This window comes from Aspergillus nidulans, chromosome III (assembly GCF_000011425.1).
Source record: "Aspergillus nidulans FGSC A4 chromosome III".
Lineage (NCBI taxonomy): Eukaryota > Fungi > Ascomycota > Eurotiomycetes > Eurotiales > Aspergillaceae > Aspergillus > Aspergillus nidulans.
In genome coordinates this window covers 1,122,321-1,145,366 of record NC_066259.1, presented here as the reverse complement: position 1 = coordinate 1,145,366, position 23,046 = coordinate 1,122,321, and the positions used below count along the sequence as shown (strand labels likewise).

At 49.3% G+C, this 23,046-nt stretch overlaps 8 protein-coding genes across 8 annotated transcripts, besides 1 other annotated feature; 5 read left to right on the top strand and 3 right to left on the bottom strand.

The window, feature by feature from the left end:
- Positions 1–23,046: part of a sequence feature (contig 1.80 1848..335440(-1)) that runs on past both edges of the window.
- Positions 180–2,955, top strand: ANIA_04735 (putative anaphase-promoting complex subunit Apc5; the record flags this gene model as incomplete). The annotated part of the gene is made up of 6 exons (XM_657247.2): positions 180–1,037; positions 1,085–1,178; positions 1,311–1,641; positions 1,814–1,975; positions 2,006–2,105; positions 2,213–2,955. Exons 1-6 carry the CDS (start codon positions 320–322, stop codon positions 2,953–2,955), a joined length of 2,148 nt encoding a protein of 715 aa, XP_662339.1. The 5' UTR covers positions 180–319.
- ANIA_04736 (DNA-(apurinic or apyrimidinic site) lyase APN2) lies at positions 4,008–6,127 on the bottom strand (the record flags this gene model as incomplete). Its single annotated transcript, XM_050611645.1, has 6 exons — positions 6,084–6,127; positions 6,011–6,014; positions 5,917–5,962; positions 5,734–5,866; positions 4,976–5,685; positions 4,008–4,925 (listed from the first exon to the last, which is right to left on the bottom strand). Exons 1-6 carry the CDS (start codon positions 6,109–6,111, stop codon positions 4,008–4,010), a joined length of 1,839 nt encoding a protein of 612 aa, XP_050467651.1. The 5' UTR covers positions 6,112–6,127.
- ANIA_10585 (cytochrome c oxidase subunit VIa) lies at positions 6,425–7,361 on the top strand (the record flags this gene model as incomplete). Its single annotated transcript, XM_050611644.1, has 4 exons — positions 6,425–6,590; positions 6,679–6,703; positions 6,757–6,920; positions 7,079–7,361. The coding sequence occupies 4 exons, from the start codon at positions 6,425–6,427 to the stop codon at positions 7,126–7,128; spliced, it is 405 nt and encodes a 134-aa protein (XP_050467650.1). The 3' UTR covers positions 7,129–7,361.
- ANIA_10582 (putative FAD binding monooxygenase) lies at positions 7,675–9,449 on the top strand (the record flags this gene model as incomplete). Its single annotated transcript, XM_050611643.1, has 2 exons — positions 7,675–7,796; positions 7,871–9,449. 2 exons carry the CDS (start codon positions 7,675–7,677, stop codon positions 9,447–9,449), a joined length of 1,701 nt encoding a protein of 566 aa, XP_050467649.1.
- ANIA_04738 (glycosyltransferase family 69 protein) lies at positions 10,199–11,534 on the top strand (the record flags this gene model as incomplete). Its single annotated transcript, XM_050611642.1, has 3 exons — positions 10,199–10,798; positions 10,855–11,080; positions 11,137–11,534. The coding sequence occupies 3 exons, from the start codon at positions 10,199–10,201 to the stop codon at positions 11,532–11,534; spliced, it is 1,224 nt and encodes a 407-aa protein (XP_050467648.1).
- ANIA_04739 (phosphoribosylaminoimidazolesuccinocarboxamide synthase) lies at positions 12,143–13,597 on the top strand (the record flags this gene model as incomplete). Its single annotated transcript, XM_657251.2, has 3 exons — positions 12,143–12,292; positions 12,360–12,735; positions 12,834–13,597. 3 exons carry the CDS (start codon positions 12,143–12,145, stop codon positions 13,208–13,210), a joined length of 903 nt encoding a protein of 300 aa, XP_662343.1. The 3' UTR covers positions 13,211–13,597.
- ANIA_04740 (protein ciaA) lies at positions 12,682–14,503 on the bottom strand (the record flags this gene model as incomplete). The annotated part of the gene is made up of 6 exons (XM_657252.2): positions 14,370–14,503; positions 14,086–14,319; positions 13,914–14,032; positions 13,405–13,868; positions 12,914–13,124; positions 12,682–12,747 (listed from the first exon to the last, which is right to left on the bottom strand). The coding sequence occupies exons 1-6, from the start codon at positions 14,455–14,457 to the stop codon at positions 12,682–12,684; spliced, it is 1,182 nt and encodes a 393-aa protein (XP_662344.2). The 5' UTR covers positions 14,458–14,503.
- Positions 15,803–21,010, bottom strand: ANIA_04741 (mediator of RNA polymerase II transcription subunit 12; the record flags this gene model as incomplete). The annotated part of the gene is made up of 10 exons (XM_657253.1): positions 15,803–16,837; positions 16,890–17,116; positions 17,171–17,465; positions 17,520–18,354; positions 18,437–18,735; positions 18,790–18,923; positions 19,023–19,130; positions 19,549–19,688; positions 19,733–20,330; positions 20,395–21,010. The coding sequence occupies 10 exons, from the start codon at positions 21,008–21,010 to the stop codon at positions 15,803–15,805; spliced, it is 4,287 nt and encodes a 1,428-aa protein (XP_662345.1).

The window sequence follows — 23,046 nt, the reverse complement described above, 5'->3', positions numbered from 1 at the left end:
CTTAAGTACGGCTGAGCGGACGGGAAGCCCTGTTTTCCACACCCTATGGTCGTATGTATTAGAATAACACAGCACAAAATAACATAGACAGCTTCTGCTTGACAAAACCTTTTCCCGCTTTGTTGCTGCATCCACACCTTCTTATTCTTCAGGCTTTCTCCATTGGAGATGGGCGAAGTATCCAGTCTAGGGTCGATAGCAATTCTTTGATCTTGTTTATCTTTCCAACCCTCCTGACGCGCCACTTTCTCTACGCTCCTTCCCAGACCCACAATCTCAGATATAGCCTGACGCAAACAATGCACGCTATCCAGCTGCAATGAGTCGATATCTCACTCCTTCAAAAGTTGCCCTCCTGAGCCTTATTTCTATTTACACCGAAGGCGTGGTTCCGAATTCGTCGGCTATCCATGTTCTCTCGTTTGTGGTTTCTTACCTGAGCCCCTTGGGTGCAGGAGATGCGCCGTCATCCTCGGACGGTTGGCCAGCACAGTATTCAGTATCCATAGAGGATCTAGAAAAAGCACTGAAAGTACACCCTTCTTCCATACCGGGCAGATCTATATGGGATCTTTTCCTGCGGAAGATATGGTCAATCGACTCATGTGACGCGTTAGAGTTGTTCTTCACAGAGATATCCACTACCCTTGCAAAGACGCGTGAAGAACGAATTCGAGAGAGGGATGCCGGTCTCGCTCCGGAGTCTGGCTGCATGCGCCTTGCCCGATGCTCCCCTCTGGGCGCTTTTGTAAGGAGAGCTCAACTGGAGTTCACCAGGCTTCAATTTCATGATTCGGTCAAGTTATGGAAAGGTTTTGTCAAATATCGCCTTCCAACCTACCGAGCCTGGGCACGCAGAAACCCTTCCGACGAGCAGGTTCCTGTCGACATCAATCTCCTCGAGCTGGGTCTTGATACGAGCAGTCATCTTGCTCAGGTAGCATACGGCAATATCGAAGACAATGAAGAAGACGACTGCTACGTCAGTACGAAGGAAGTCGAGCGGCTCCTGGAGTTCCAGATCGGCGAGTTGCAAAGTATGTGTTTGCCCTAAGTTTATGCACACTTCTTACTGACAATGTAGGATTTGGCGGGCGAGTGCCAGAAGAATTGAAGGCACAGCTGAAGCGCATCATTGCCTCCGGAGTGACACTGCCTGACCTGATACATTACCTAAGGTGAGCCGCGAGCGTGGAATTTTTTTACCTTCCAGCGTTAATCACTTCTAGATTTCTCGATGCTTGGAGGGCAGGAGACTACCCGTCATCATTTGACAATCTTCATCGCTACTTTGACTACACAATGCATAGTCGGGATAAGGGAACCTATCAATACGCGCTTCTAAATCTCGCAATACTGCAAGCGGATTTCGGCTGTTATGAAGAAGCTGTGTCCGCGATGCAGGAAGCCGTCTCTATTGCTAGAGAGTCCCATGACATGAACTGTCTGAATTTCTGCATGAGCTGGTTGTACCACTTCGGAAAAGCCTTTCCAGAGCTCATCACAGAGGTTGAAAACACTGGCATGCTGGGTAATGAAAAAGAAGGGCTCTCTTTTCTCAAAGCCAAAGCGAAGGAAACGGAGATGTGGGGATTGCTAAGTACTACGCTCCTGAGCGAAGCAAAGCTTGAGCTACAGAACGTAAGTTTTCTTGTCTGTCACCTCTACTATATAGCTGACTTTTTAAAGGGGGAGAGTCTAGCGTCGTCTATTGAGAACATAGTTCGGGCGTCGCATCTAAATGTCACAAAAAATCTCATGAATTCCATGGGGCCTCAGCTTTTGCTTCAGACTGCACTATACGCCAGAATAGGTATTGCAACCCTCCACGGGTTATATGTTTCGAGCTAACTTGGCATTCACCTCAGGTATTACTCACCTTGCCTGGCTGAGTAGTGAGACGTTCCGACATTGCTACCGGAGCAGCGCGCCTTTTGAAGACCACCTGAAAAGCACCTTCCGGAGCTGCCAATTAGTAAGTTCTGTTCCGGCATTCCCCTTCCAGGCCGCTCACATCATCAAGCTAGCCCAGCAGGGTCGTTATAACGAGGCTTCCGCCCAAATGGCAGATATGAGCTTAGAACGATTCCAATCCCTGAAAACGGGTCAGTACTGGGCGTTCTTCTCTGGGGCCCTTCAACTCAGACGCAAAATATACAAGTATGCTCTCTCCTCTTCCTCCTTTCTTCCCAGTGTGTTACGATTCTAACAGTAGAGCTTCCCATCCTCAGCGACGACCGAGAATCAGCAAGCCAGCTACTCTCTCAACTCCGAGCAATCGACCTCCCTGACAGCGACCTCTCCTTCCTCCTCTCCTTCATTACCGTCGAACACCTAATTCGCCAAGCGGACTACGCACAAGCCCTCGAACTCATCGAAAAAACAGCTCAGTCAATTCACCAAGACAATTTCGACATCCAACCGCAGGTCAAACTCCTCTGCCTGAAGGCCCGCATCTTCGAGAAAATGGGCCAGCCCCAGCGTGGCTTCTCACTGGCCATGCGAGCTGCAAGCATTGCCTATCGCTCGCGCCTGCTCCCGGGTCTATGGGAAGCGATCGTCGCACTAGGTGGTGTACTTTTGAGTCTAAAGGAATTCGAGGCTGTTGCGAAGATGGTTGAAAGCATTATGCCTCAGGTACTTGAAACGAGCGACTGTGATCTTGCGGCAAGTGCGTACTCACTTCTCGTGGATGCGAACATGGGCATTGCAGGGAGGCTTTGGAGTGAGGGTAAGGATAACGGACCCGCAAAGAAGGAGTATATGAATCGGGCGCTGGGGTATCTGGACTCTGCGTACGAGCAGTATGAGGAGATTGAGGATTTGAGGGGTCAGTGTGAGATGATGGCGAAAAAGGCAACAGTGATGCATCTTACGGGGGACTCGGTTCTCGCGAATGATTATGCGGCGAAGTATCTGGACCTGCGGAAGCAGAAGACCTCTAGTTGGATCTAATATTGATGTCACGATGTTAAGGGATGATGAGAGCTTAAGAAATGGGCCTCGCGTGCTATGACACTGCCATGTCAGTACAAGGACTCTGCTGTAAGTCCCGAGTAGTCGGACCATATCATTGGGATGAACGGAGTAATCATATATATCTGAATTCGATGGATTGTCAACGGATATGATAAACTAAGTAGAAACTTCACAGGCGCCGTCGGATCCAATCCCTGTAAATTACGGCATCCCTAGCGAGAAACACTCCACTTTAGCCTCCAAGTCGAGATCAATCTCAGAGCTAACTTGTCCGCTTTCTGCCCTTGCAAGTCCGAAGCTTTGAACCCTTAGCCCGGAGCAAGCCGCTTGGGGCACTAGAAGCCTCGTTCTAACCAACGATGCCGCAATAACACGAGAACTCTTGAGTCGGTGGGCCACGCAGTTGCTGCGATTGTTTAATCAATGGCCCGTAATTGAGGGGTCGGGCGGAGCGAGGCTAGGTTAAGATCGAGATGAAGAAGTGAAATAACATTCACACGCAGAGGAACATTCCATTGCTGGAAGTTTCGAAGAACTTAATTGTGAGTCCTGAGTTCATTCCCTAACCCTGGGAATCCGCTAGTCACATGAGATCTTGGAGCCGAGATTATAATGGGTATGCGTTCAAGTCCTCGAATAAGAAAGGCCCTCGTGCCGTTCTGGTGTGGAAAACACCAACGTGCAGCCGACGCTCTGTACGAATGCCTTGCATTTGCTGCCGAGCAGCCCTCATGCTAATAAAGCCGACTCTTGCCTATATTAAAACCTTTCTGGCTTGTATCGTTTTGCCACTTTTCCAGGATCGCTCGAGTTTATCCGACGCAATGAAGATCAACCCTTCCGCGAAACTTGAAGCAGCTTGACGAAACGTTGGTATGTGCAGCGAGTATTCACCAGAAAGCACGAAGCAAAGCTTGAGGATGGAAGGAGCGGGAAATTGCGGTGAGGACTACGAAGTATCGACATCATCATGGTGCATTATGATAATGTAGCAACGCCCCATTTGAGGAATGGGCATCTCGAATTCGCTACATCGTCGAGGAATCCCAGTCATTAGCCCATATGAAGGTAGAACATCGCCATTCAGTTCCTTTCTCTTTGTTCCCACTTGGGCCCAGCGGTCTGGGACAGATCCAGAATGTTCGACCAAAATTTGGACCAGGCTTTTTAGTCTTCAGGCTTATGCACTCCTCGCCATGTTCTCCGCACTTGGGAGGCGGCTTTTTGGTGAATAGCTTCGACCAATCCTGCTTGCTCGCAACTGGGTCAATGAAGCCAGCGTCCTCCTTGGACAGTACCGGAGTCATGGGTGTTGGTGCTTTCTCAGGTTCTAGTGCCGCTTTCGAAGTTTGTTCTGTTACATCTTGTTGACTGCTGATAAATGGAAATTCGGCAGGTCCCTGTCCTTCATCTTTCGAAAGCATGTTATCTTTAGGTTCGAGAGTACATTTTGGTTTGAAGAACCCCTTCAGAGTACTCTGTCCGATTGTAGGGGCGCCTGTTTGGGTACTCGCTGACTTCGATCGTTTAACCGGAGGAACTTCAGTCCCGACGGGTCGTTTTCGGACGGTCCCCTTCTGTAGAGTATCATTGGATACAGAGGCGGGCGCATCAGCATCTGAAGGTTTTGGTGTATTTGTCGCTGTCCTCGCAGTCATGCTGCTTTCTTCGTTAGAAAGACATGCTGTTAAATTCTGCGGAGAAGACGTTTTCGGCGATGGTTGGCTCGGTTTGCGCATAAACATATCTTTAATGCTTCTCCGCCTGTCGAATTCCGGTATCAATCGCCCTGATAGCGGTAGTAGGAACTTTGCCGTGTAATTCTGTTGACGCTCGCCATTCTTGAACACCCCTGGAGGATTCATGATATCGAGTATGTGGGATTGGCCGTCATTCAGTGGTATGAGGTCCTTAAAGACGGCGTATACTGGGCAGTGGTCTGACCCCTGAATAAGCCAATTAGCGGAGTCAGTCTTCAGGTTTTCCTAGGACATACCATGAGCCCTTCCTGGATGTTAGAGTCGAAAAACCAATCCTTCATGTCCAGGCTGCAAAGGACGTAGTCTATCCTCGAACCGTAGTTACCGGGACGAGCATTTATTCTTTGCTCCCAGCAAGTATACATCCCTTTACGTTTCGGATGAAATGACCTGCATATATCAAAAAGGACAGGTTGTTCTCTTCCTTCATCTCGGTCACCCACGACTTTACCGTCAATTAATAACTGGTTGAACAGGCGGCGAGCAGGAGCAGAGACGAAGTCATCCTCCGTAGTTACCCCTTTCTTTATGTTTTCCGCCGCGTGCGCTGCATCTATCTCGCCTCTTGAGATATTTATATCTCCAGTGACAAACACCCTTTTGCCCAAGGCGACTAGATTCCGGACGCGGGCATCCATCAAGTCCAAGAAGTTTTGACGAAAAGCGTCTCGGCTTTCGTCCCTATTGGCGGGACAATATAGGCCTATAAGAACAAAGGCAGGGAACTCGAGTATAACGCATCTTCCTTCAGAGTCAAGCGTCTCCGCATCTAGCTTTAGCTTCGACAGCTGCTCTATCGTTGGATAGCCGCCGATTTGTTGGTCTTCGGGTAGGTCTCTAAATGACACTAAAGAATTTGGCGGGCAAAGGGTCCCTGTCAATCCCTCTTCAGCGCGAATAGGTGCACATGTTGCATTACGAGTGTATATCGCGACACCCGAATAGCCTGGTCAATGATTAGCTTCGAGCTACGTATAGATTCGATACACTAAACCTTTTTTTACTTTGGGTAAACTGAAGTAACAATCCCAACCGGGCACAAGGACCATGTCATCTCTAAGGTCCTTTCGCTGGATCTTTGTTTCTTGAACGACGACTATATCGGCTTCCAATATGTCGAACATGGACTGTTTCGACCCGGGTTAGCCGCGTCGGCATGAAAGAATGCAAACGGTACCTCAAAAGTCCGTGTACTCCTCCATGGCTCATATGAGAATGGATTCCTATTAGAGTTAGAGTGCAATACCAATAGCGAATCTGAGATTGATTACAGACCTAATGCCATTTACTTAGGTAAACAACAGAATTAGTGTTAATACCTCAGTCGCAGCCGGGGAAACTCACCGTTCCATGTCGTAATGCGAAACCCCATCCCGGCTTCTACATGCCTCGAAATAGCCTATACCAGTAAAAAGAGCAGTAAAGTCGCGAAGCGACAGATCAGGAACGTAGCTCTCCAGGCTGCAGCTGCATTGATGTACAGCACGTGATCCGGGTCAAACGTTGACATCACGGGGAGCGCAAAGGCTGCTGACATAACGAGCGACGGTTGTGGTCGGAGACGACGAATCACGGGAAGCACTAAGCGGCTTTTGTCTGCCCACCCGAGCCGACATCGTCTGATATTCCCACCTTCGAACAGATCGAGATACAGCTGCGAGCCCTCTGCTCTTCATTCAGCAACCATGATTGCCCAGCGCAGTGTCCTCCGCCTCGCCCAGCGTTCCACTCCGGTTCGCTCTGCCATCCAGCGCCGCTTCAACAGCACTGACAAGCTGCCCTCCTGGGCAGTCGACAACGAGTTCAACCGCGAGCGAGCTGCTGTCAAGCACCATGCGGCTTCCACCAGCAGTACGTTTATGCCATCCGAGCCTTACTGGCCTATCTACACTTGAATTTTGCGGACCCAGAATGTTACTGACCCATTGGCACGCTCTAGGTCTTTGGCTCAAGCTTTCCATCTTGTACGTCACTGGAACCCCTCTAGCCTGACTCAATTGGACTTATATAACTACAGTGCCGTTATTCCCTGCTTGATTGGCGGTGGCTACAACGCCTATGTCCAGTGGAACGAGCACTGGGAGCACTGGGAGCACATGCCTCCTCTTGAGGAACGCACCGAGTACCCCTACCAGAACATCCGCACCAAGAACTTCCCTTGGGGAGACGGTGACAAGGTCAGTCTACGATTTAATACAGACATTGCCGGCCAAGTAACTAACCAAACCGCTGTCGCAGACCATCTTGTAAGCCTACCGTTCGCGTCAATTTCACGCTCTTCCGATCCGAGCCCTCGCTTGGGCCGTGGTTATTTTTAGTCAAGTACTAACTATTCGCAGCTGGAACTCCAATGTCAACTACCACAACAAGGACAAGACCGCCTAAGTGATTTTTCGTGAGTTAGGACTACGCCAACCCGAAATACGAGACATGTACAATTATACAGGAAGGAGGGCGAATCCGGAACATATAGTCACAAGGCTCTGTTGGCGAAGCAGTTACCCATCGGCTATTACTATGCTTCTTTGAGTTTCCTTTGTATGCCACAAGCTCATCCGCCGTTTTGATTGATTATAAACAAGATTCCATTATTTTCGAATATCAAAGGCCAGTTACAGCTAGCTTGGGAGTGCTGAAACCACAAATTAGAAGACATGTATAATGAAGGAATGACCGCTAAACCTCCGACCGCTTCGCAAGAACAAAATGTAGCATTTTTGGTCGTCTTTAAGCGAACGTTTGCGCAGCCAGGTTTGGTAGTTTCCTAGCCAAGGAGCTGCCAGCGGTAAATGACGAATGTCAAGACACCACATACACGCTTCAACCAGCTAAGACGCTTTTGTCTGTATTTCTTAAAAAGTCATGGGCAAATGACTGAAGGGAAAGAATTGGGAGGATGAGCTTGCCTCGGAGCCACAACGGCAGCCGAGCGGAAATGTCGGACAGTCGGAGCCCCGATACACAGCCTTCAGCTTCAAACTGCGAAGTGATTGAGGGTCTCAATTTATTGAATCGAGGAAGTATAAATAGAATGGATTGGACCAAGGTACAGAAAATGTATCTCAATGATATATCGTATATTCTCAGCAAGCTGCTTGTTGTATTATTTCACCTTAGTTCTACCGGAATAGTTCGAATATTTCTCACCCACGATACATCTACTTCTTACGGCCGATGACGAGCAATCCTGACGTCTTGATCATTGGCGCCGGTCCGTCCGGTCTTGTTACAGCATTGTGGCTAGCCACGCACGGGATCTCTATTCGCATCATCGACAAAGCAAAGGCGGATGTTTCGACCTCCCGGGCACTAGCCATTCAGGCACGGACACTGGAACTATACCGCCAGCTCGATATCGCTGAAGAGGTTGTTGCGAATGGGCACAAAGTCAGAGCAACGAATATCTGGTCGGAGGGCACATATCGGGGACATATTCCCATCGGCGATATTGGCACAGGGCTTACGCCGTACCCGTTCATCCATATCTTTTCGCAGGATCAACACGAGAGGCTGCTCGAGAACCGCCTAGCGTCGTTTGGCGTCCATGTCGAGCGAGGTCTGGAATTCATAGGATTCACAGAAAACGACTCCTCCATAACAGCTCGGTTGAAATCCACTGACCACGAAAATGATATAGAAACATGCGAAGCGGCCTTCATTGTCGGCTGTGACGGACCGCATTCAACCGTTCGTCATGCCGCCGGAATTGATTATGACGGTGCAACGTACTCCCATACATTTTTTGTTGCCGATATTGAGGGAGCCGGGCCAACTTTCAACGGCGAAGCGCACGTTAGCTTCAATGAGTCCGAGTTTATGTTGCTGTTCCCATATGATGATGACCATCGGGCCCGCATTTCGGGGGCTATTGATGACGAAACAGCAGAGAGAAAAGGTACTGATATCAGCTTCGAGGACATCGCTCCACAGATAAAGCGGTCATTCAAGATGCAGATCGACAAGATGAACTGGTTCTCCACTTATCGGAGCCATCATCGCGTAGCGGCGTCGTTCGCCAAAGGCAGAGTATTCCTGGTTGGGGACGCTGCGCATATCCATAGCCCAGTCGGAGGACAGGGCATGAACACTGGAATAGGAGATGCAATCAATCTTGCCTGGAAGTTATCAGCGGTTGTTAAGAAACAAGCTGGTTTATCGTTGCTTCAAAGCTATGAGACAGAGCGCCGCGCTTTTGCGCTTCAATTGGTCAGCACGACAGACAAAGGCTTCAATGCTGCCATCTCACAGAGCTTTCTGGCTCGAACCGTGCGGACTCATGTTGTGCCTTATATTGCTCCTTTGCTCGCCAAAATCGAGTACGTCAGGCACTACGTGTTTCGGAGAGTGTCCCAGATCATGCTCGGTTATCCACACAGCAGCTTATCTACTGGGAGCGCTGGGTACGTTCACGGAGGTAGTCGGATGCCATGGGCAGTTGCTGGCGACATCGACAATTTTGAGACCCTGAAATCGATCACCTGGCAGGTCCATGTATACGGGATCGCGAAGTCGGAATTGACAGAGTGGTGCCAGAGCAGGAAGATTCCTTTGCACGTCTTTCCATGGCATGGCCAGTACGAAGCGGTCGGATTAATGGCCGATGCAGCATACTTGATCAGGCCGGATACCTATGTTGCTGTTGCAGAGCCCTCGGGCGATTCTCAGATTTTCGATCAGTACTGTGAAGATATTGGACTCCGATGGGTTTGAGCTTTGTTTCGTTTTCCAGCCTCTCCAAATTAACTAGTTGATCGAGCGGCTGATGGATAGTTATGCATTACTCACCACTCCTGTTAATATACCGTCAACGGATTTTTTTGGGATATTATTTTGGGATGGACAATTTTAGCTAGTTGTAAGCTATAGTTGAAACTATTTTCCAACTACTTGTGGCGAGGTCTATTTGCAGCATTCAGCAACGGTTGATAAAACCGCTTTTATGTTAAGCTATATTTCTAGTTCATTGCGTAAGTTAATCCACTTACTGCTAAGAAACCACGCTTCTATAATCCTGTCTTCCCTTACAATATATGAGATCTTTGATTTACTTATAATAATCCCCGGCCACGTTTCTCTCTTAATTCCAAGGGACACATGCTTAATCTGCCAATACAGCCCAGTAAGGAAGGGCTCCAAGTTACGCGCAACAACCAGCCGAGCCTTATGCAGAAAGCTGACAAGCTAGTATAAGCAAGGCAGGGCTAAGACATAAACTCCTACCTAGAGCTAGCTATATAATTCTGCGGGCAAGATAGGGCCTGTTCTACCTAATTAATACAATAGGTCTCGACTTGTGTACTTACCGTAGAGGATGGGTCTTGGCGGCTTCGCGTCGTCGGCAGTCCGACTCCAATCCCGACACCACGCACGAGGCAAGAAACTCACACGACACTTACTCCTAGGCCTAATGTGATCGTCCAGATAAGCTCACGAGCTGGCTATTGTTACTGCTAAATCAAATGCGTGTGTTAGACGCATGCGAGTCCTTGATAAATGGACTTTCCTTTCTAGCTGTCTCCGCCTTCCGGCATACTTCGCGCAACCACAAGCTCCTCCGTCGTCGCCTTCTCCAACTTTTATTGCTCACGTTCGTTCTCTGGAGCTCAGCAGATATTTTCCTTGTTCATCGAAACTTTCACAAGGAGCAAATTCACCTGGATTATAGACCGCCAGAGCGACAGCGAATATTCATTGCGAGTGCTCTCTGGGATAATGAGCGGACCATTTCAAGTCAATGGAACGACGCAGTCATCGAGCTAGCCAATGTTTTCGGAGCGGACAACATATTTGTCAGTGTATATGCAAGCGGAAGCAATGATGGCACGGGATATGCTTTGCGTAAGCTCGATAAAGCGTTGGATGAAGTAGGGGTGCAACGAACAATCACCATCGCCGAACCCTCTCCAGACAATGAAGCATTGAAGAACCCGCCTGCAGACCGGAGGCACATTGCTACTCGTGCTCGACTACGTAACCTGTCTCTGAAACCTCTATATGATCTTCGAGATGCTGGCACGTTCTTTGACCGAATCTTGTTTCTGAGTGATGTCGACTTCACGGTGGGTGGCGCATCTCCGAGTACTCTTTTCTCTAGCTCACATCTTTGGAACTCCAGAAAGAAGACGTACTCTCTCTCTTAAATACCAATTATGGTACATATACAGCCGCTTGTTCGTTCGATATACTGAACCTACCGACCGGCCCTGACGCACTGGCCCTACGAGACGCCGACGGGCATGAAACCGTCATGCAGAAGTGGCCCGTTTTCCGCTCTGCCAGGTCGAGGGAAGCTATAAAGTTTATGCTGCCAGTTCCTGTTAGGAGTTGTTGGGGAGATATGGGTATGTCAGCTGTACATATCGAAGTCTCGTTGCGGATGCTAATGCCCTATGTTCAGTCTTCATGGGTACAGAAGAAATCTATTCTACTCGGGTGTATCAGTTTCGAGGGGTACCTGATGGCCTCGCAGATAAACATGTTGTGGCTTCCGAATCCTGTCTGATACACGCAGACAGCTATATCTCTAAGCGAAGGGGCGTTTACCTAAACCCTTTTGTCCGGGTGGGGTTAAATACTCCTGCATACACGGCAATTCATCAGGAAAGTCATTGGCTGTCTACTTGGGAGATTTTCGAATCATTATGGGAAAACCGTCTTCGTCGCTGGTTCAGCTCACCGTTTCTGAAAGGATGGTCCCTTCGGAGAAAATTCGCTAAATGGAAGGCTGAAAATGAGAATAACAAAGAACGCGGTGACTTTTGTCTCACTCATGAGGTGCAAGCGACGGAAACGTGATGGAACTGCGATATTTTGACCAATGGCTTCGGAGACCAACGACAGATACTGCAGTCACCTTCATCGCACCCAATTGGGTTGCCTACACTATTCGCCCGTCTCCTGCAATGAGGAATTTGATTCTCTCGGCTCGTTTACCGGAAGACGACGCTCTGGGAGCCTGTAAGGAGCGGCCTTTTTGGTTCTGGCGATACCAACGTCAGCCTCGACAGGCTGACACAGTTCGTGCAGGCGACGTTGCCGAATTCGCGGACCGTCTGGAGCGTCCTGTGGATGTACTCGAAGTATGAAAACAACCGGCCAGCACAGGAGCGGGCTATCCGGTTGTGGCAGACTAATCTACCCCTATCTCAGGCCCAAGAGTATATTGTAAAATTTCTTTTTTTTGAATATATGAATAAATACCCTAACTTTCATTCAGAAGGTTTCTAGCGCAATTTCGAATTATCTGGACGTAAAGCCTGAGGGCTAAGGCATTGAGTACTTCCGATTCCGCAATCGTCCCCTCTCCGCCGAAGTCAACCCCGCCAAAAAATTCCCAGTGACGCATCTTTCATCCAAACTTCCTCCAGGCATTGATTGAGTCGCTCTGCTCGCCAATTCTCACAATGGAAACTACCCTCACAACAACCGACCTCCAGGGTTCGCTGCCTCTCATCGCTCGCGGCAAAGTTCGCGACCTGTACCAAGTCGACGACAAAACCCTCCTCTTCGTCGCAACAGATCGCATCTCCGCCTACGATGTGATTATGGAAAATGTATGTCACTCTCTTGTGTCTGTTCTTCTGAATCCAATCTATTAACACGCCCTCTTTAAAATGTCAGGGAATCCCACAAAAAGGCGTCCTCCTGACCCTTTGCACGCGCAAGTGGTTTGAAATCCTCACGGCAGCCCTCCCCTCCCTCCGCACGCACTTCATCACACTTGACCTCCCCCCGCAGATCCCCGAGTCATTGCATCCTGTGCTGCAGAACCGCGCCATGCAGGTCCGTAAGTTGCGCATCCTGCCCATTGAGGCTATTGTGCGCGGGTATATCACCGGCTCCGCGTGGAACGAGTATAAGAAGACTGGCACGGTTCATGGCATTCCAATTAAAGAGGGCCTGAGGGAGAGTGAGGCGTTCCCTGATGGGCCGATTTATACGCCTAGTACAAAGGCGGAGCAGGGGGAGCATGATGAGAATATCCATCCGGATAAAGGTGCGGGATCCTCTATCACATTGCTTTGCTTCTCTTCAGATTGGTGTTGCGGTACAATAGTGCTTGATAAGTGGACTAATTCTCTTCTCTCGCTGCAGCCGTCGAAATCGTAGGGGAACCGTACGCATCGAAAATCGCCGAGCTCGCTGTGACGCTTTACAAGACCGCGCACGCCTACGCGCTTACTCGGGGCGTGATCATCGCAGATACGAAGTTCGAGTTTGGCGTTGACGAGGAGACGAACGAGGTCGTTCTGGCGGACGAGGTGCTCACGCCAGACTCGTCTCGGTTCTGGCCAAAAGATTCGTACGAGGTCGGCCGTGGACAGCAGAGCTTCGATAAGCAGTTCCTGAGAGACTGGTTGGTGAAGGAAGGGCTTAAGGGCAAGTCTGGCGTGCGGATGACGGATGAAATTGCGCAGAAGACGAGTGAAAAGTATAGGGAGGCTTGGGAGCGGATCACTGGGGGAAACTAAGATCTGCGCTGGCTGGTCTGTGAGTTTCGTAATTTGTGTTCTTATATTGGAAAATATAATGGTATATGTGTACTGTACAATCCTGAGACTTTTCAGTCGCTTAGTCCCACTCATCGCGTAGCCCCTTCAGCCCCTTTGGCTTGTGCTCTTGCTTCCCATGTTTCTCAAGTTTGGCGTCATCCGATGCAACCCACCCCGTTCGGACACCCTCATCAACAGGTAAGGCAGCTGTTCCGCAAATTCGACGCTCCTCCTCAATCTCGGCTTCACTCATCCCGTTTGTAGCCCAGATACGATGTATGCGAAGATCATAAGGGCCTTCGACCCGATCGGTTAAACCAATGCCCACACTCTTCACTCGCTGTCTGATGATCGAAGTCTGAGGCTCTACAACAAGCCCATGATTAGTCCGGACAAAGGAGTTGAATGGTAGCAGAATTGTCTCCCATCCGGTCGAACCAGATGTCGTCGCGGACATAGACGACATAATAGTGGATGGCGGTGGAACGTCGGAGAGAGCAGGCGGGATTCCGGTGGGATATTTGGCTTCGGCGAGTTCGGGCGACTCTGCAGCTTCGGGTGATGCGTATGGTGAAAGGGGATCGTAGGATGAGGATTCGGAGTTCCGCACGTGGTGGTGGCGGGTGTATAATCGATGCTGGTGGATATCGGTCTCGACGATGGTGTCGGTCTGAATGTTCACAGTATAGCGACGGCCATCGGATTTGACTCGCAGTGCTAGGTAGGTGTACGGGTCAAGGTCCCAGTATAGCCGGCCAAAAAGCCAGAAGCCCCGGTCTTGGTTGCGGAAGGCGGCGTATCCTGATAAAGAACTTGTCATTCTCTGATCATCCTCATATGCGCGGGATATTCACCTGTCCTTTCTACCCTCCAGTTATTGGGCAGCTTGGTTGAGATAGTTCCATGGAACCTCGCGTGCGCAGGAGTGTTTGTTGAAGAATCGGCGGGGATATAGTCGAGGCTGGCGGTACTGAACCCTCCCACAGCACGGTCGGCCATGGTCTTGCAGCTCGCAACGGATGCTTCATCTTCAAAGTCGAGTAGAGTATACGGCTTGGTTGGTGTGCTAAGAGCCTCGGTGTTCCATGCTAGGTTGGTTAATACCTCAGTTAACAGGCGTTGCGGAGGCGAAACACACCAATTCTTGACAACCGACTCAGCTCCTCTGCGCTCCGTTTAAAAAAGCCTGAGGGCTTGACAGCTAGTCGACTTGCTGTCGGAAACATATTATATCGAAAAGAGATAAATGGCTGCTGGAAGTCTATGATTTCGTCCTCGTCAAAAGCCGCGATGATAAAATGTAGCGCTGGATGACGTCGGGAGCTCCCACCGCCCTCGGCAGTATACCACCGGTCCCGGATGGGCTGACTGTACTGCTGACTCATCATTCGAGGACGCTCTTCAGAGAGCCCTATGTTTCCCAGACTCATCCTTCCGACTCTAGACTCACAGGCGAAGCCCAAGGGCCAGTTAGTTCCCGGCACTACAACTCATGGGGAGGTCAAGCTATTCGGACTCAATAGTATATATACAGTACCAAGAAGATGACACTATATCAAGAGAATTCACACCTTAAGAATAGAAATGGATATCTTTCGGTACATGCTCCCTCCGACTCAGGATCATGAGCTTTCACTCAGATTACTTCCACACGAAACGATAGCACTAACCGCGGTTGTGAAACCCATTCGACAAGACCCTTTGATGTGTGAGACCTTGTCTAACGGATAACGCAGAGAGCCTGCTGGGGCCGAGCTTTGTGGAAGACGCAAATCGGGAGTATCAAGTAACATGATGGGCGGAGTCTGGTCCTTTAAATGTATTCGCATGACTACCTGCTCTCGACGGTCGTCTGGCTTTTAATGTGGATGCGTTTTTTTCTTCTTCTGTTTATCGCTATCGTGTCTATGCTTGTTAGATCCATCCAAGCAATTAAAACACCAGGACATTTACGCAGGGGGATCTTTACCATCTACCCTTACTTATCCCCTCTCCCTTTATCGGCTTTACTAAGACTAAGTAACTCTACTTATACCTATATATCATTCTATCTGTCATTTGGATTAAGCATTTGCTCGCTGAGATCTTTCGTTTTCCCTCCTACTTTCTACAGATGGAAGACCAGTGTTGCAGTTCACGGGTGAGAACTACTTTTCTTTATAATTTATGCTGTTCAGGTTACTAGAGTGGATGGGATTCCAGGTTGCAGATTTTGGTATATCATTACTGTAGTATAGGCAAAAATGCAATCATACACAGACCCTAGGTAAGGACCATAAATCCAAAATCAACGCCTGCCAACCTCTATGATATGTACAATTTAAAGCAAACGGTTGAGAATGCAAGTATGTAGACCAAATGCAAGTATAACCATGTGGTGCAGTGAATAATGGAACATGCATGATATGACCATAGACATAACCAGTAAGAAGATGATAAGCTGAAATCTTTGGTATCATGAGGGAAAAAGGAAGTGAATATAAACCAGGGAGAACGCAGCACCTCTGCAACATACAGGCGTACACAAGGAAAAAATGGAAATATGTAGGTGATGGGGAGGACGTATGTATACTAAGCCCTGACACGCCTGGCGTCAAAAAGTTTAAGGCTCACAGCGGTATCATTCACCCCGAGAATCGGAGCTGCATCTTCGAGAAGCTCCCATGGCCGTACTGGATATGGCCCATTGATACGGCCGCCGTTCTGAATGCGAAGACGGTCCGCGACAAGTTTCGTGTTCTCGGATAGCCCGGAGAAAGGGCCGGTGAGCGCAGCCATTTGTTGCGTTGCCTGGCTTGAGTGTCCTCCAGAAAGAGTTCCTGATGGGATTGGAGTCGGAGTAGAGCCGCCAGCAGCAGGAGAAGATATAGAGGCAGAGAGTTGGGAGCTGGGAATAGTGGTGTCGGTCATAGGACCTAGAAGATATAGAAATCGGCGGTCATTCTGGAATTTGAGGAACGGAGGGCATCTCTCTCTGAGAAAGCGCACACACTGGTGGCGTGCTTCATCTGGAAACGAGTCAATCAAAGACGCGGCGACATCCAAGGCGTGAGTTTGCAACAAAATCCCAGGACACGGTCGAAAATTATGAGATTGTATGGTGTGGGGAAAATAGTCGGCAGCTGGGAAGAGGCGAAGGATGTTTTCTGGCAGTCGTGCTAATGAAATGCACAAGATCGATACAAGCAAGCGTGTTTGTTCCCGCAAGCTATCAACCTTAGAGCCCGAAGCTGGCGGCACGTTGAAAGCAGCACGATGAAGCACAATTAGCCTGAGGAGTGCGGAGAACCAAAACGCGAGGGCTCGCTCGAAGTTGATCTTGGACACGATGGTTGAGCCCGAGCTTGAAGCGGCAACGCTGTTCGAGTTTATCTGCATTATGATAAGTTTCTGAAGCAGAAGATCCAGCCTCTCCACCAGAAGAGGGGGTATGGATTGGACACCGGCTTGAGGAATGCTATACGCCAGCTTCTCAATGATGTTAAGGTATAGTTTTGCGCTTTCAATCGAACTTAGACTGGAAGCGCCAGAAGGCAATGACGTATCATCCATGGATTCGTCGAACATTGCGACGGAGAAAAAGCAGCCTTCTGCTCGTTCGCGAATCTAGCAAGGTCAGCGCTCAGAACTGGGGACATTTATGACTTATTTAATATACCTGTCGAGCTGCTTCTTGATCCATGAGGCTAACTAGACCAACCCAATGGGATCTTTTGGAACGAGAGTCTGTCACCGCTGCCTTGAACATCACATCGACAATGTGGTTCTTAACCTCGTTACCCGCCTTCGCGTTGAACAAAAGTTTCAGTTTTAACTGGCAATATGGGAGCGAAAAGTCGTTGTTCATGAGAATGACCCTCTCAGCCTGTGAGCTGGGCTCCATTTCTATGTGACCGTCAGTCGACTGTACATTACAGTTAATACCCCGTGGAAACAAACCGTCTTCGGGGTCTAGACCCAGCAAAATGTCAACTGCTTTTCCTAAAACAGTTGTGAAGGATGAGTGCCCGTCAAGCTTCTGCATACAGTACTTTAGAACAAGACTGGAGTTTTGCGCCAACAGTGTCCGTAGCAATACTACTGTGCATGCCGGAAGATCGGGGCGCCTTGATCCCAAATTCGCGTCATGAAAATCGGCATCAAATAACGGAATCGCGTCACTGATTATGTTCAAAGTCTCCTCGGGGTACTTGACGAGAAACTCTTGCTGCGCAAGGCGAAAGCGATAGGTGACCTATAAACCGAGGATCAGTAATCAGAAAGTTCGCCAGGGTTTCATCAAACGTACCATGTCCGCACTGCTTTCCTCCTGAGGGAGGAGGAGCTCAAGAATGTCGAGCCGCAAACTGTCTGGGTTGGCAATCGCCCCTGTCGTTTGCGCGGAAGCCGATAGCTTGTTGACCAAGAGCACGAAGCTATGGATCGTGACACATCCGACACCAATAAGAGGAGAAAGGACTTGAGACATTGTGGGCCGGGACGAAGACTTCAAGAGTCCGTAAACATATCTTACTAGCATGCCGTCGAGATATTTGGGATTGAACGGGCGCAGGTAAGCCAGATACCTGCAGGCATCTTTTGCCGACACTTTAGCTGCTCCGCCTCCATCAGTCAGAATTTTGGTAAGCGAGCTAATAATCGCGCCCATTGTAGACTCATCTAAGCCATTGCCGCAAGACAAAAGCTGCTCCAGCCTTTCCTGAAAAGACGCATCGACTTCGTTGAACGTTGTTGGGATATGATCCGAGAGTGGAGATGGAGCTGCTAGTGCGGACTTGCTTTCAATCCGAGCGAGGTCCTGGCGAAGAAGATAAACAGTACCAGACTCATCGGGAAGTCGCAGTCCAAGCTCAATCAACGAGAAGACGAAATCTAAGCTGAGATTGCCGGAACGTTTGAGGCGCGCATAAGACCCAACCAGTCCTCTGAACAAATCCGATGTGGCGCCAATCATAGATAAGGCGTCAAAGTGGTAGTTAACAGTATCAGAGACCGATGCTAGTATTATATTGTCATCGCATTCGATAGCTTGCTTGAGCACATCAGCAAGGATAGAGCAGTCTCCAAAACGCTCTAATATTTCTCGAACGCAGTAAAACTCTCCCGGCGTCAAGGCTGAGATCCTTGAATCAAGAGAGAGAGGGCGTCCAATTATTTTTCTGAATCGATTAGTATTGACAGCGATACAAGCTCACGATTGCTTACCTAGTCGTATCCTTTAAATGTTTTACCACCCCTTGGCGTATCCACATGCTGACCTCCGACTTGACAGCCCACGTCAAATCATGCTTTGAGAAATTTATGTGTTTGCTGTTGCTAGCCTCAACCTCGAAGATGTTCGGCAGGCGCTGGCTTATCGAGGATTTTAGACATTTGATGGTAGAACTTTCTTCGTCCACCGATACCCCAGCCCGAGCTAGAAGCGTTAAGCGGAGATTACGGACGTGCTCTGGTGAACGACTCATTGGAAGTTGAGTAAGGAGACGAGCGTCAGCAGCCAGGACCTAAATCATAAGTCAGTGGTTCCTAAGCTTCAAATTGGTTTACGGGGGATATACCTCTCCACTGGTACCACTCGACTTTCTTGCAACACCTTTAGCCATAAGCCATTGGAGGTATCTGCTGACAGAGAATGTCTGAGACCTGACGAGTTCTGATATAATGTGGTAGACATTGTCCATGTCCAGCTGAGCTAAATCCTGAACAGTGCTGAGAAAAGAGATTATATAGGTATCAATGTCGACACCAGATATCTTCCACTTCCGCAGGAGGCGAGCTGCTGTATACACACGGTGTAAGCCAGATCGAAATGAAGTCGCCGACCACTCAAGAAGCTTGATGACTAGAGTTTGCCTGTCTTCAAGAGCATTCAGGCAGGCCACGGAGGTAGAAGCGATGTCTTGAGAGGATTGTATTGAGTCGAATAATTGGATCACTCTTTGGTGCGCAGATTGCCGTGTAGAATCCGATCGAGAACTCGGCAACTGTATTCGAGAATTGCGTTCCGCAAGGCTATCAAATATTGTCTTGTCTGCGGTTTCCTTCATATTTAGGCACGAGAGAATTAGATCTCGATGAGTTTCCCAGGAGTTCGGAAGTATTAAGGACGAAGTGTGTTCAAGAACCAGTTTTCTTATGCAGCATGAAAGCCGCTCTGCAAGTGGCTGAAGCAGAGTGGGCCGCTGGAGCTCAGTTGTCTGCGCGCTGGTCAGTCCGAACTTATTAGTACTCTTCACCACGATCACTACCTACCTGATGCAGCTTCCCCAGAAGCACTTCGGCCAACCGCCGTCCACGTTTTCTGTATCGCAACATACTATCCCAATAGATACCTAGCATTAGAAGCCAAACAGGAACCATGTTGAGTGAAGCGCCCTCCAAAGAGGTTAGAAACCAAGCAAAGTACTGGTCGTGATCAAGTAGACGCTCAAAGAATAGGCGAGCTGTCAGGCTGGTTCTGCAAGATGTTAGAAATGTCTTCTACACACATGGGAGACGTACGCGTAAGTCATTTTCGATTTCCAGTCTGCAGATCCGCAGGCTCCTATTACTCCTTCAAGGAACTGCTGTACGCCGCTCGTCCAGTCGCGAACCCATTTTACCTCGGATCCTACCACCAACGTGCCGCCGGTACCCTTTCTCTTGCAAGCTCGAATCTCGTTGGCACCGACACATTTAACAAGCCATACGGCTCGGTTTACCGGAATCCATTTGCTTAAGCACTGATCAAGAAGATTCTTGCCACGGATACCATGAGGAATCGTGCGACTCAGCCTGCGCAACGGCACAGAGGGATTGGCGAGGTCACGGAGCCAAGCTTCTCGTTTGTTATCCGTCAGCGTAACGCGAGGCGGCGGCTTAAAGTTCGACGGGACATTAATTGTATTGTGATTCTGTCGCTTCTCCAGGGCAGCCATGAAAACAGACGAGAGCATTTGTAAGCCGGAGCGGTGCTTCAATTGCGCATAGAGTGATGGGCGTGCCGTGTTGGACTCGTTCTGAGAGACCTGCGTACGGTCGTAATGTCCCTGTTTCACCGTCTGCTCGCTCAGGATATCCTCCGGATGGTTTCCGATCCATGGCGCAAAATCAGCAACTTCTAAATACAACGAGGTTTCGTTAGCTTTGCGGGACTGAGCTTTCGGCGATCCCAGGTTACTCACTGTCTCCTTTGAGAGCAGGCGCTATAGATGGTACTTCAACACGAAATGGGGTCGTCTGTACTTTCTTGGAGGAGTCGGATTCTGACGCCTTTGTCGCATTGCTCCCGAACTGCTCTGGCGGCGCGCCCTTCCAGGACGGCTGCGGAAACGGGGGAGGCGACGCTGGCCGTTTACCCTGGGGCGCCAAAATAGCATCCTCCTCCGTAGCTTCCGCACCGCTCATTACCTCCGATATCATGGCCTGGAACGACCATACTGGGCGACCACGCCAGGAGAGCGCGGAAGGCTTTGAATTTGCTATTCCCGGGGTAACCCTCGAATCTCCGGTAGTCGCCGGCGTAGGACTAGCGGGGTTCGCAGACGATTCAGCGGTTATATCCAATTTCAGTCGCTTTGCCGGGGGTTGCCCTTCCTGCGCATCGTTCGCACTCGAAGTCAAATCAATAACTGCCGGCTGTCCGGGATGCCGCGGCAGGGCAGGCGTATACTGTTGCCCCTCAGACCGAATATCAGGTCTATTGAAAGCTTGGGAAGTGTCTCCACGTGCGGTGTCGTTATCGACATTACGCAGTGGATGGCCCCAGGATTGGCCGCCGGCAGAAGAGTTAGGTATCATGTCAATTTCATGGTGTATTCAAGCAACCGTATACTGGACATTGGAGCGACTCGTTCGGAGGAAAGCTTGAGTGATGGCTAGAACAGATTCAGGACCAAGGGGGGCGCTGTGCGTATGCGTATCGGCCGATATCAAATTGTTCTTCACATCTCCCGCAGGTCGTCGATCGATAGTTGGCGCGGATTAGATGCGGTAAATAGTAGTCGGGGAACGGGGGGTGGCTGACGGAAAACTGCAGTGAAGGAGTTCCACCGTGGAAGCGTACAGGATAAACCTGGGAAGGTTAACGAGCCTGAGAAGGAGAAAAGGAAGCAATCCGGGAGAAGACAGGAAATGGCCGAAGACGGAGACCGAGATACCGTCGAGATCCTCCAGATAACGTAAGGACTGGAGAGTAAGAGCAAGGCTCTCAAGGCACAAGACGATCTGACCATCTGCCAATCCTGGTGGCTCCCTCGGAGTATGGGGCGATATAACCTAACTAGCGTAAGATTTTCGGGTAATTAATACAGTCTACAAAGTTTACGGAGTACCTCCCGTATCATACTATTTGATATGAGGTGGCAGTTACTCGGTACTAGACCAAGGTAATTAAAGGAATACCAAGACAACAAACAAGCCTGGATCAGTTCATTCTTGCAGCTCTCATGTTTCCTGGAATGGGCCAGCCTGAGGTAGCAAGAATATTGACCCTCAAAAAGAGGGACTCGTACCGACAACTGCTAGCCCATCATCATTAGCACGGAACATTATTTCCTAACTGACCTGTCGTCCCACCACAAATTATACTCTGTTTAGGATACTATATATTACGACTCAAGCGAGCTCAATGCGGAACAGTCGGATTCCCGGAAAGTCCGTTTCGATTGCTTGGCATCATCGGGTTCAGCCTGAACGGAAATACATCCGCTGATTGCGAGATTTAGCAATCCGATTGGGACATAGGAAGCATCACGCTAGAAGCAATCAGAGATAAGAAGTCCGAGCAGATGTAAGAGGGTCAAAAGACTTATGATTGGAATTTTTGGGATTGTTTGTTTCAAAGCGAGAAGGCGTGGGAAGGGTAACCCCTGTACGGAATGAGATTGGATAGGTCGCAATGCAGCTTTGACAAAGACTGCGGCATGCCTGATAAATGTACTTTTGCTGAACGTACCAATCAGGCGAACAATTCCATGTTTCCTCGTCTTCTGCTGCTCTAAGCCTCCAAGCACCATTCCTCCATAAGCCGGATTTGACACCTTCGAGTCCGGCTGTCGAGTTGTCTTCCGAGATTCGTAGTATGAGAGTACTGTGGCATGACACACCGTATGATCAAAGGCGACTTCGACCTTTCTTTTTCCGCAGGTTGGGGATTTATATGGACCTGGTTATACAATTAGCCGGGCATATTGAAGGCGTCCGTGGCTAGCAATAGCCGAACCACATCCTCTATGTAGAAGCTGGAGAATGAGCGCTGTACAAACGGCCCGAAGACAAAGAAGCCTTCTAGGACTGTGTACACCGATCAGAGGCGTGAGAAACAAACACAATGATGACTAAGCAAATCTTGTGCCCAAGAGATCCCAATAGGCATAGATGGTTGACATCGCTGTACCAAAGTATCAAAGAAATCCGGCCTGCAGAGTGCAGGCTGCAGTGCTACGCTGGCTATTTCAAACTGGAACTGAGAGCAGATGCCCGGGAAACAAGCATTACCCATCTTAACCAGTTCAAGACTCAGACAACTCATATGCCGCTGGTGTTCCTGATCAGTCGAGGTACAGAGGCAGCAGTAAGGGACGTGTCGTGCAGCAGGGATTGTTGGGGCAAAATACCAAAATCCTTGACGGCGATGTTACTAGGCTATTCATCCTTTTAATGAAGTTACTAATGGAAGAATATATGTTTATGTTATTGTTCTGACCCCGCGAGAAATCAATACGATTGTCCCGCGTAACACAAGAACAATCCGAACATAGCCAGTGATTTTCGGAGGCTCTTACAAGCCTGATTGAATAATTACATGCAGAAATTGGTTATCAGTATGGCCCGTA